The sequence below is a fragment of the Halichoeres trimaculatus genome, unplaced genomic scaffold, assembly GCF_033239565.1.
Source record: "Halichoeres trimaculatus isolate MK-OKI-2021-1 unplaced genomic scaffold, fHalTri1.1 fHalTri1_scaffold_7, whole genome shotgun sequence".
Taxonomy (NCBI): domain Eukaryota; kingdom Metazoa; phylum Chordata; class Actinopteri; order Labriformes; family Labridae; genus Halichoeres; species Halichoeres trimaculatus.
Genome location: NW_027437185.1, coordinates 38,107,005 through 38,120,154, shown reverse-complemented (window position 1 = coordinate 38,120,154; position 13,150 = coordinate 38,107,005). Strand labels below are relative to the sequence as shown.

Sequence of the window (13,150 nt, the reverse complement as noted above, 5' to 3'; positions counted from 1 at the left end):
CAGAAATCTTTGTGAACTGCTGACGATGGTTGCAGGATCCTCTTCTCTTTCTTCAGCCTCTTCTGCCAATTGTGTTAAAAAAGCTGATAAATTCAAAGGTTTCATATAAAGTTTTTTTTTTACTGTTTGCAACATTTTTTAATCTTTTAAGAACATTTTACATTTTTAAGATACTTTACAAAGAAGTCTTTTAGCTTCCCACTGCAAAAAAAAGAGATTTTAACAAGTGTTTTTGAATTATTTTCAGTGGAATATGTCTTTTTAGACTTAATTTGAGCCACAATGTCTTGTTTTAAGTTATTTAAAGAAGAAAATGAGGTCTTAATTGTTTGTAACAAGTTAATTTTTCTAGTTTCATTGGCAGATTTGTTTTACTTTTTCCAACCAATTCAGAGCTCATTTTGTCTTTAAATAACTTAAAACGAGAGTTTTTTCTGGACTGAAAAGTTAAAGTAATGTTTTTATCATATGTGACCTTTGACCTTTGAGGCTCTCTTGAGGATTTATTCGCTCTTTTTTGCACTGTGATGCTTTTTGTTTCCTCATTCCTGTAAAAAAGTTGAGTTGTATATCTAAAGTTTAACCCTGACAGCGTTTTCTCTCTGTGCTGATGGTCGTTGACGTCTCTTCTCCTCCTTCTTCTCCTCCTTCTTCTCCTCCTTCTTCTCCTCCTTCTTCTCCTCCTTCTTCTCCTCCTTCTTCTCCTCCTTCTTCTCCTCCTTCTTCTCCTCTCTGTAGTTCCTCTGTGTCTGGGACTTGGCATTTTACTTTGTGATAACCATTTCTACTATTTCCATCTTCATCTCTTTCATTTTCCATCCTCCTCTCTATCAAGCACTCTGCACTTTACGAGAAACGTTGACAGACTTGTCGATACATAAATAAATCTCCTCTTTCTGGACCTTTGGCTCACGCTGAACTTTGACCTCGGCTTCAGACTCAGCGTCTCGGTCGGTGTCGTCTCTCGCCGTGTGATCTCCTCTGGATCACCGGCGTCTTTCTGGTGCATATCTGATCACGTCAGTAACATCTTTATGTTGTTTTTCTTTTTGTTTATCTTCATAGCATTGAGACAATTCCCATGAAAACGTAAGACACCTTCCTCTCCTCCTCTTCCTCCTCTCCTCTTCTCTCACTCTGTGCTTTTCTCTGATCTTGTACATAGAACTGTTTACTAAATTCTTGGTGCTGGTTTACGTTTTGAAGCTTGGAAACGCTCCTCTGGGCGGATGGTGTGGCTTCGTGTTGTGTGCTACCTTTATAAAGTGCCCCTTACCTTTTCTGAAGGGCTCTTGCAATCATTACCTGACGAATCCACCTGTCTTTTGTAACGTACAGTGTAAATAAAACGCTTTGGTTTCTACTCTAAATATATCTATCTGAAGACATCCTTGAAAAGTTTGAGCATTTTTACTCTTCAGCATGCCGTGTCATCCATCATTCCATTTTTCATCCTTTTTGTATTGGACGTTTTGTTTTCAGTATGGAAATTGGTAATAATGGTTATCATAGCGAGCGCTCTCCAGGTATCCCCAACCCTCTGATGGCGAGGTAAACACACGGCGGTCCTGCTGCTGCATGCTGTGGGCGGTGGCGGCACGCGGGGGGAAGTGGGTTTTCTGAAACACTGCATGCCTTTCAGGGTGTTGGTTCACCACACACACCAACGGAGGCTGAGGAAGTAATGGCTGACGTTTAGTCATAACGAGGTTTCTGTGGTTTGATCCACGAGTGAACAGTTCACGGAGCAGTTTGACAGTTTGTTCACTCTGTTCTGATTTTAATGGGAGGACTGGTACCGTCCTCTTTCCTGTGGTCACAGAGTTCAGAGCGGTTAGTCCAACAGCTTCGTACTGGATCACCCAGACTTGGTCCAGCTGCCAGGTCTGATGACTCATATCCCACACAGAGGTTGAGGAACACCCTTTAGATTGTATCAGCATGAAATTAAGAGATTATCAGAAGAAACTATAAGTCAGGAGTAAAGAGGAAGAGTGGGTTAAAGGAGGCAGATTTTTATGGTTGAGGATCAGGGCCAAAATAAAAAAAAGTCCTTTTTTTTATTTACTATTTTTTTCTGAGATTAAAGTCAGAATTCTGATTTTATTTCCTAAAAAATTTGGACGAATAATTTTTGTTCCAGTGGCTCTAATTCTCTCCCATTAGAAGCAGAATGAGAATCAGATTTTATTACCAAGTACGTTTGCAGATACAAGGAATTGGTCTTGGTGTGTTGGTGCAAACAATTAAAAAAAAAATAAAAAATGCAGATAGAATATAGAAAAGGTTAAGATATAAAATATATACTAATATACAAAAAATTATAAAAAGAAAATAATAATAATAATAATATTTATAATAATAATAATAATAATAATAATAATAATAATAATAATAATAATAATAATAATAATAATAATAATAATAATAGGACTAAAATAAAATAGAATAAAATAAGATAATATTAATAACATAGAATAAAATGAAATTATAATTATAAAAATATCAGGAAAATTTACCAAAAATTGAAATAATAATAACTATAATGATAAACAGAAGATACAAGGTTCCATAGATTCCTGCCCAAATCAGAGGTGTTGTTAAACAGATGTTATCCTCTCTTTTTGGTCCCTTGAGGCTGATTTTTGCTAACTCTAATATTCCTTTACTTCATTTCTGGCTCAGTAGAGTTCAAAGTTTTATTTTTCTTATTTGTAACATCTTGACAGGTTAATAGATGGATATCCATGACGTAGAAAATTACTTCTGTCTCTTGGGCTGACAAAGGAACAAAATTTCAACACGTTGAGAAATTTGGTGAAATGGGTCAGTTTTATTACCATGTAACAAAACAGGTAGCATATTTATAAAAATGTTAAAAACATAAAAACAAAAGTGTTTTCTTAACAAAATATATTATAAAAAAAACAGTTGACAAAAATATCAAAATCTCAGTTGGAAAGCAACAGACACTAATAAGTAGATATTACACCAGTAAGCAGTAATATTCACACACTGGTCTGATCATCCTTTAACTCAGTTTTTAATCCTCTGATTTTATAAAATAATCCAGTTTTAGGAGACCAGGAGAAAGCTGGGCTCCTTGTAAAACCTGTGAGGCTACTATGCTAAGCTAACTGCATCTGAACTCTGTAATTACAGAACAGAAACGAGTTTGGTATAATTGTCATTCTTGGTCTGTTTGAAGTGTGTTTAATAATCTACCCTTACTCCTCAGCGTGTTAAATGTCTGTGTTTGATGATCTCTGCATGTCACTAACCTGCTGCATGCTCTGTGTGCACGTCTTCCTGTTTCCTCCTGCAGAGTCAGCCAAAACCCCATGAATGTGCACCTGATCATTCTGTTCAGAGAGAGGCAAGCATGTCCAGCTTTGGTGTGATGCAGGGAAATCTGCTTCTTTGTTTCAGTCTAACTCGGAGTCTAACCGCATGCTTTTAAAGTTTAAGTTGCATCTGGACACAGAAACTACTGAACAACCAAAGAACAGGAAGAGAGCACAACAGCTGAGAGGGTCCTCAGAGATCTGGACCTGGCTTTACATCTTTATGAAAGTTGGTGGATCTTTCAGCAGAGTTTCATCTCTGATGAAGTCAAACACTTTTGTCCTGATCCAAATTTTAACCAGATTATGACGTTTTTCCCATCCACTAACATCTTTTTTGATTTTTGCACTCAAAAATGAAAATAAATCATGTCTATATATTGTTGCACTTCATTGCATCATAATGAAAGTAATATACATGTAAAGTAAAGAAACTGCCATTTAAACTACAAATGATCTGAAAAAAGAAAACAAGGAAAAAAAAATGGACTATGTTCAACATTACCATCTTTTTATTATTCCATCAATCTTGTTAAAAAAATAAAGATAATAATAATAATAATAATAAATAAATACATTTTATTTTTTATAAAATAAATATAATACAATAAAATGATGATGATGATGATGATGATAATAATAATAATAATAATAATGATAATAATAATAATAATGATAATAATAATAATAATAATAATAATAATAATAATAATAATAATAATAAATGAAATGACCCTCACATTATATCAAATGTTGGGAAAGTGTTTAAACATCACAACCAATGTGTCTGATTTTAACAAACTTTCTTGTGTTTTTTATCATTTATTTAACTTGAATATTTGGAATTTTTTAAGATTCTTTTAATTTAATTCAGTTATTTAAAAAAATCTTTGGGTCAAAAGCTTTGAATTAGAGCATTAGGATAAGACTGGACAAACCCGTCTTGGTGCCCCATTGGTCAGAGCCAGTTTGTCCGTCTCCATCCTTTAGGGGGCGCTGTGAAGCTGTTGTGCTCTCTGCCTGTCAGTCCCTCCTGGGTCTTTCCACCAAAGAAAGAAGCAGGAGGTGACTGTTTCACTGGATGATGATCAGTCTGTCCTGTTAACGTCCTTTTTGTGTGTTTGTGTCGTCGTTTTGTGCCGTTAGCATCCCGACGTATGACACTATGAACAGGTTCCCGCGGGCCTCGGCTCCTCCCCCGAGGCACATCGACTGGTGACAGAGAGCCGGCTCTGGTCCAGGCTCCTGAAGGTACTGGAAGCCCCGCCTCCAACTGTCTCTAACACTTTTTAACCTCTTTTCTTTATTTTCAGTTCATTTTTTCCTCACAGCCGCCATCACGTCCTCCTGTTCGTCTGCTGTCGTCTGTTTCCTTCCTGTTTCCTAAACCCTAAATCCTCCACACGCGCTCGTTTCTCTAACCAAAGTCTCTAACACTCCTTTCAGCCTGTTTTAGTGCTTCTCTGCTCACAGTGACTTTGCAGGAAAACCATCATGGTGAGAAAAGCTCATTTAGGAATCACTAACGAACCATAGATGTCCTCTTAGTGTTTGTGTGACTGTGGTTAGTCAGAGCTGTAGAGCAGAGAGGCTGGATGTGTTCGTTACAGCTTTAGAGTAGTGATGCTCCTAGAGATTAACATCATTGTTCCCCAAAAATGTCCTCAATGTCCAGCTGAGGGTAAAGATTTAACACTTTTTTTTTTCCTCTTTTTTCTTTCTTTCTTTCTTTTTTTAAGCGTGGCTTTATGAATTAGATCGTTTTTTGTTTTGTTTGTTTTTTTAAATAAGTAAGCGAGAAATGTTTTAAAGTGACACACTCTGGCTTTAAGCAGCCAGGATTTATTTATTTATTTATTTATTTATTTATTTATTTATTTATTTTAAATGAGCAAAAAACGTTTTAGAAGTGACACACTGACTTAAAGTAGTCAGGATTTATTTATTTTGTTTTGTTATGTTATGTTTTTGAATGGGTAAGAAACTTTTAAAGTGACACACTCTGACTTAAAATAGCCAAGATTTATTAATCTAAAGTTTTTTTGTTTGTTTGTTTTTTGTTTTTTGTTTTGTTTTTTTATAAAATGAGCAAGAAATATTTTAGAAGTGACTTACTCTGACTTAAAGTAGCCAGGATTTATTTATTTTATAGGGTTTTTTTGTTTGTTTGTTTTTGTTGTCTTTTTTTTATTTGTTTTTTGTTTTTTCTTTAATGGGCAAGAAAAGTTTAAAAGTGACACACTCTGACTTTAAGTAGCCAGGATTTATTTATTTATACATTTATTTATTTTTTTATTTAAATGAGAAAAAAATGTTTTAGTAGTGACAAACTCTGACTTTTAGTAGCCAGGATTTATTTATTTTATAGTTTTTTTTTGTTTTGTTTTTTTTTGTTAAATGAGCAAGGAACGTTTTAGAAGTGACACACTCTGACTTTAAGTAGCGAGGATTTATTTATTTATTTATTAATCTATTTTTCCCCCAGGCGTCGCTCAGACAAGTCATTGTTCTAATAAGAAAGTTGCATTACATTATAATTGTGCTAATTGGGGTTGTGTTTATTAATGTTAAGCTCCCATAAAAGCTTCTTTTGTTCATTTTTCAGTTACATAAAACTGTTAGCTGAAGTCATATTAGCACAAATTATCCATTTACTTCAATATTTGCAGAAAAAAAAACGATGCATTGCTTCAAAAAGACACAAATCTGACACAAATTCCCCCCAAAGCTCCAAACAGTCTGTGAAAACTCTCTGTGGAGCTTCATTAAAGCGTCACTTTCTGCAGTCTTAGCTCCACAACCCAGACAGAGACGTTTTAATCTCTGCAGCGATTCAGAGGAGAACAAACTAACACAGAAGGTTTTAAAATACTTTTGCTAAATATTTAAAAACTCTGACTCTTTCTCTCCAATATTTGCTTTGCAGTGCCCTCGGAAACTGGAACTGAAGCACACAACAGTGAGTGCTCCTCTTTGCATTTTAAACAGCCTGAGTTCATCCCCAGAGGTCTGATTCATGGATCGATAGGAGGGAAAGCAAAGGTTGAGAGCCACTGTTGTTAAGATGTCCATTTAAGAAGTCATTTACTCTGCTATTGATTCAGAAAATCTCATTTTCCCCTAAACAAGAGGGAAAACTCAGACTAATGAGGCTCTGCAGTGATTCTGCATTTTAAAGCATCAGTGAAATTTCAGCTTCTGGAAGAAAACGCTGTTTGATATTGATGGGATGGTTTAGTCAAATTGATTTGTGTTGGAGAAAAAAGGAGAGATTACACACTTTATTCATTTTTTTATTAGAGGACTTATTGAGAAATGTTTCATCCGCACCAACATCATTAAAAAGCGATTAGGCTACAGAGCGCTGAGACGATGTGAGTCAGAGCAGCAGGAAGAGTTTTTCATTAGCGCTTCCTGTTGGTTCAGAAGTTTATGAGCAGGTTTGAGGATCAATACGTGAGGCAAAGTCATGCAGCTTTGGTAAAAAACAGGAATTTGTGAAGTACTCACGAAGGTTGTTTGAAGTTTTGTGGGTATAGATAAATTTAGCCGGCTTTTAAACTACGGTACAAACTGACAAAGTTAGCTTGTTGTCAGGTTTTAAAGCGTAATCCCTTACCTCGTGGGGTTGGTAAAAAGTTGACTTAAACAAAGAAAAGTAGAGTGAAAAAGAAGATCTGAACAAACACACACCTTGTTCAGGGTCTTCACCACAGTGTGCGTGAGACTCCAGGCCAGAAGGTGGCGCTGCCGTCGGCTTCAAACAGATCCTCCTCACTGCTCCTTTAAATGTTTTATTAGGCTCAATATGAACAAAACTCACTTGAAAAGTCCAGAAAAAATGACTGATTTCAAGAAATTAAAAGACAAAAACGATGCTTGCCTCCATGGGGCCCTAATCAAAATTTGATTTGGCGCCCTCTATGTCTGCTCGCAAACAAAGAGACATATAAATGTTTTCTAGCTATGAGACAGGTTTGTCCAGTCTTATCTTAGTGCTCTCATTTAAAACTTTTCACCCAAAGTTTTTTAAAGGAACTAAATTGAATTAAAGTCTTGATAACTCCAGTTATTTAGGTTAAATAAATGATTAAAAAAAAAAACAGGAGAGATTGTTAAAATCAGTTAACCATTGGTTGTGATGTTCGGATACTCTCCTGTGACCCATTGTTCATGGATCATTATGAACAATCAACATTTGACACAATAGGAGTGTCATTTTATTATTTTATATCAATATTATCATTATCATTTTGTAATCTTCATTATTTTAATTATTAAAAAAACATGGAATAATAAAAAGATGGTAATATTTCTGAATATTGTTCTGAAACCCAAAAATCAACTCAAAGATAGTATCACACAAATACTAAGAGGTTAGTATTAACATTAGGCTATTTCACCAGCCAGTTACAATACTGTTTTCCCTCCTTTTGTTGTAGCTAGCGAGCTAATGTGCTATTAATGGCTACACAAGTCTCTTTGACAAACGTCCCGTTGCTAAGACATGTGAACATCCCTTTATCTCATTTTTCTCCTCTTTCTCTTTCTTTGCTCTGACCCTGAAGGGAAATTTCCTTTTTACGCATTTTTCCTTCCTGCACTTTGGATGCACAGTGCGCGCTGCACAGCAGGGGGCGCACATCTCCAGTGCAGTGGAGCTTTGACATTTTGACAGAGACAGTCAGAATAAATAGGCAGCACTCTGCTGACATGAGATTGTGTTTTTGTACAATTATATACCACTAACCATGTAGAAATCATCACTCGTAAATACAAAAAAACTAAAAATGCATTTAATTTTAATTTAGGTAATTGCTACTGGGGGCCCCCTAGTGGCTGCGAGGCTCTAAGCAGGCGTTAGTTCGCCGGCTCTGCCAGTTGCTCGTCACACAGGACAAAAGTAGGAGATGAAACATGAATAAAACAAAATCTTGTAACAGAGTAGACAACAAAAAGAAGTAAAATAGAATTATCAAAAAATTATCAAGAAGCAATAAAATAAGTAAAGTGTACCATTAGTAAAATGATAAGTGAGCAAAAAAATTAGTCAAAACAATCTTTACATAATGAATGTTTGTATTTCTTTCAAGTAATAAAATAAGACGTCATTTTTTTCTTTTAATATTTTTAAATAAAACATTTTTTTTCTGAACACTGGCTCATATTTCAGTTCTCACAGCGTTGTCCCACTTCTTGACTTGCGTTGCCTTCAATGTGCAGGTGTAATAACTTATTTATGAAAGATTGATTATGGGAAAGAAATGTTGAACAGTTGCATCATGGGTAGGTTTCTGGATGTTTTGTTAAAAAGGAAAGCTTTTTGTTAAAAAAACATCCCTTTACAATCCCTTTACCCTCTACGTCCCCTATTACAAATGAAAAGAAAGAAATGTGTAAAATAAATTTTAAAAAAATTAACATTTACAAAAAAAATCTTTATCTGCATGAAACTGAAAGTAACAAATTTGCAGTTTGATCTGAAAAAAAAAAAGAAAAAAATATGTTTAATCATGTGCATTAAACTGTTATCAGGCTGATGTTTTCGACTCGTGCTAACTCTGAGCTTTGTTCCTCTGTCTGAAGCTTGTTTCCCCCTGAAGAAGAGAACGAAGATAAAAGACTGTTTCCCAACGACAGAGGAAGAAAACCTGGAGTGTTTCCATCCACCAATCAACCCGACCTCCAGAACCACAGCCTGCAGCTGAAACACCTTCATCCTCCTCCTCCTCCAGAAACTCGTCCTGCAGGACGTCCAGCCCCCCCCTCAGCATCAATCTGAGCCAGGCTTCTTCTGCTTTCTTTATTTTAGACTGCAGTGTCTGCGTTTACATTTGTTCAGACACAAACAGCTGAACTCACATTCAGCGAGAGGACGTGACAGCTACTGTTCTGCCTGATGTTCTGGATCGTTCCGAACAGACGGGAAGGTCACCTGAGGATCACGGCGAGACGCTCATCCAGCACTTGGACGGATGCCACACCTTCAGCGAAAGCTTGGCAGCGAGGAGTGGAGCAGACTTATGATCCACCTGAGAGGAAAGGTGTAGAGAGGAACGGATTTAAAAATACGACTGCGTCTCTTTCCTGAACGACTGAGGAGAGCGTGGAAGAAATTTAGCGTTGCTTTTACAAAATGTTTACAATATCACAAACATCCAGAGCTTGAATAGTTTTGGGGAAATGTCTGGTTAGTTGCCTTTCAGACGCACGTGTTGTCTCTGCGTGTTGATGGATTTGCTGTCAGAGGGAAAATACACCCATCGATGCTTCTACACCGCTGAAAACGTGTCAGAAATTATTCTGTGGTTTTGGTTTTAACCCATTGATTGTAGATAATGATGGACGGCGCGTCAGCTCCTCCCATTGTTTAAGTGAAGCCAAAATCAGCTTTGATGGGCCCTGATGTGCTGTAGAAGAAATCTGGCTTAACTAAGTGTAGTACTACATCCAGTCACCAGGGGGAGTGCTGCTCTGTTTTGGCTTCACTTTTGGGGTGTTGATGTTTCGTGCATGATTTTATTCACTCCATGGTTTAAGCTTCATATTTACTCCTTATTTAGTATTTTAATTCATTCTCACATGTGCCAGGTTTCCTACATTTCCCAGAATGCCTTTAGGCTAAACCTTTATAAAGATATAATCATTAATCGTTTTTTGCTTTTATAATCTTTTTTTAGTGTAGTTTTTTATTGACATTCTGGGTCTAACTTTTTGTTTCTGTTGTGACTCTTTAAAATGATCAACATTATTTCTTTACTCAGCTTTTTCACAGTTGGATGTTTTACCAAAGAAGAGGCTGATTGATGGATCATTTTCACACTTTACTAGAAACACAAAAAGTGGAATTTGTATTTTTATTAATTAAATTTGCGCAGCTGAGTCTCCGTCAAACTAACGTGTAAGAGCTCGGGTGAATTTTCCTTTTGACAGAAACAATCAGAGTTGAAGCTGTACTTTTTAAAAAGTATAAAACGACGAGTGTCCGGCTGATAAAATGTTGTGTAGGAAATGAAATGACTGATCAAGTTGAGTTCACTAACCTAGCATCTTTTCTGACGTCCTTCATGCTTTTCTAGAGGAGAAAAACTTTCTCAAGCCAAATCGTTTTGTCTTTTCTACCGTAGGTCTCAGGTCTTTAGCGCTCGATCGATTTCCTGCTTTGTTTTGCTTTTTAACACGTCCCCGTAGAAGCTGTTGATACATTTAAAAACTATAGAACGCGTGAATGTACTCAAGAGCTATTTTTATTTGTGTTACTCGATGATGTTGGCAGAAAAAAAAACCCAGATATGCTGAACTCTGTGACTAACTCATCCGGCACGCCAATCCAGACCCACCTGGCCTCCATGTTTACAGGTAGATTAGCTTCAGCTGCTATCGGAGTAGGAACGGCTAAGTCTGACAATCCATTCATGAGACACGTGAGTGCTGTCAATCAGTGAAGAGAAACGTTTGTGAGCAGTTCATGGTGAGGATGCAGAGCGGGAAATATGTCCATCTTATCACTGGAAGATTCAACGCTAGCTAAACGATGCATACTAAACGCTAGGCTAGCATTCTGATGCTACACGCTCAGCATCAGATTTGTGAATCACTGAACAGAAACAACAAAAAAGTGCAGACTAATACTTTATATCCAAATAAATCTTCACATTTTTGCTACTTTTAAATGATTAACAATCGTTTGGAGACTAACGTAAACCCATGTTGTGAGGTTAGCATGAGAAGCTTCAGCTAGCTTTGTTTGCAGCTTCTTGGTAAGATGGACATGTTGAAGCATCTCACCTGGACTGGACTATCATCGTTGATTTCCTGTCTGATAGAGTCTGGATGGGACCAATCTGAGGATTTTACTAAGTGCTTAAACTCGACGTTGTGTATCTGAACCCTGGGTGGGAGACGTCAGATACGGCTGTGAGTGGTTTGAACCGTGACGCTCGAGACGGAGCCCTGATGGTAAGAAGCTGGTGGCAACAGAAAGTGTAAAAATTGTGAATAAACTTTGAAATTCAATATTTTTTACTCTGTATTTGTTTCTTTTTTCATGTAACTTTATTTGAAGTGGGGTCTGATAGTAATACAGGATAGTTTGTGCTTTTTGGGTCAAATATTTTGGTCTTAGAAATACATTTTACGGGATTAATATTTTTGGTAGGATGTGAAAAAGCCATACTGGAAGACCTGATGCTGGGAAATGAAGCAAAGCATCAGTCTTTTGAGCAGGTGAGAGATATCAAGTTATATCCTGGGTTGTCTTCTGTTGGAGACGTTTACTGGCGCCCCCTTTGGAGGCCGAGGGCGCTGAGCTTCAGAGCTGCTTCAGAAAGATGATCGATGAACTTTATGCCAAAATTGAGACGTGAGCTGAAGTGAGGACCACGAGAAGCAAAGCTTAAAAAGTCAGACATGATTAATTATGACCAATAAACATCCATCCATCATAATCCTAACCACTTATTCTTTTTGGGGTCGTGTGTGAGCTGGAGCCTCTCCCAGCCGTCATTGGGGGAGCGGTGGGGTACAAGCCTCCATGGGGCCCTAAGCAAAATTGGATTAGGGGCCCTCTATTGAAGTGGCAGCTGCCGGTCAGTCAAGGAGGGGAAGCTCATTTTTTCCAGCCTACATCATAAATTTGTTTATTTTTTTATTTAAACATAAATTCTCCCCTCTGTTTCTTCTCAAGAAAATGATCTGTGACCCTGTCGTACCAACCAGGTGTTTTTTTCCAGGGATTTTACCAGAGTTCTCTACACGGCCAGCAGAGCTAGACTGATTAAACGGCCTCGGCCCATTAGGAGAAGCTCCTCTCTACAGAAGATGCTCTAGTGGAGGGTTATACTTCAAGATCTCTGACTGGCTCATTTCACTGTCAATCAAAAAGGGATTCAGCCTCAGACAGATCATCCAATCATCATGCAGAAGCCCAGCGTCCAGGCCAGCCCACTGCCTCATAGACCCCCAGAGACGCTGAGCGTCCGATGGGCGGGACAAAGCCCAGCGTTTATCCAATGACCGTCCAGTTTCCACAGTGGAACAACCCACTCTACGCTTCCCCGCTGAAGTCAGAAGACGCTCAGCGTCCGACTGTGTTAAAGCGCTGAGACGCTGCGGGGATGAATGAGAAGGAGGTGGAGCCAGTTACCTGTGATAGGAGCTGATTCTGAACTAAAGATGAAGGAATTCTAGCTCAGATTTTATCCATGAAATGTTCACACAGCAGAACATATCAACACTTTTTAGGGACATTTTAGGGGAAGCTGAGCTTCCCTTGCAGACTTAGAGCAATCACCACTGGGTCCTAAGCAAAATTTGATTTGGGGCCCTCTATTTTTTATTTGTAGCATTACACGATTACAAACAGGTTAGCAAAATTAATTTTCTCTGGTTTTTAACTTGCTAGCTAGCTGCTACTAAAGGCTAAATATAAACATCTTTTTTTCCTCCGGTCCTGAAGGAAAACTTTTTTTTTGCAACCTTGTTTTGTCTTTAACTTCCTTCACTTTGGATACACAGTGCAAAGCAGGAGACACACATGACAGAGCAGTGGAGCTTTGACGTTTTAGAGACAGTCAGAATAACGAGGCCTCCATCAGCAGCAGCAGCAGCAGCTCTCTGCTGACATGAAGTTGTGTTTATCTACAACAATATATAGTTGATTGTATAGAAATTATCACTCATACATACAAAAAAAACACATTTAATCTCATTTTTGCTTCGTTGCTCAGTTTGCTCGTGCCTTGGCCCGGCTCTGGCTGTGTTTTGACCCTGGACAGGTCACCAGTCCACGTAGAGACAAACATCTG

At 37.6% G+C, this 13,150-nt stretch overlaps 1 protein-coding gene across 12 annotated transcripts in view; it reads left to right on the top strand.

Annotated features, from left to right (window-relative positions):
• prom1a (prominin 1a) overlaps positions 1-11,354 on the top strand; it is a 117,503-nt gene extending 106,149 nt beyond the window's left edge. For 4 of the 12 annotated variants that reach the window (XM_074673478.1, XM_074673476.1, XM_074673475.1 and 1 more), the window contains 5 exons: positions 1,066-1,089; positions 1,483-1,551; positions 4,491-4,595; positions 6,271-6,303; positions 8,931-11,354. In XM_074673478.1, coding sequence (XP_074529579.1) covers positions 1,066-1,089; positions 1,483-1,551; positions 4,491-4,563 — 166 coding nt within the window. In that variant the 3' untranslated portion in view covers positions 4,564-4,595; positions 6,271-6,303; positions 8,931-11,354. The other 8 variants (XM_074673484.1, XM_074673483.1, XM_074673479.1 and 5 more) reach the window with 6 other exon arrangements.
• The last annotated feature ends 1,796 nt before the right edge of the window (positions 11,355-13,150 follow it).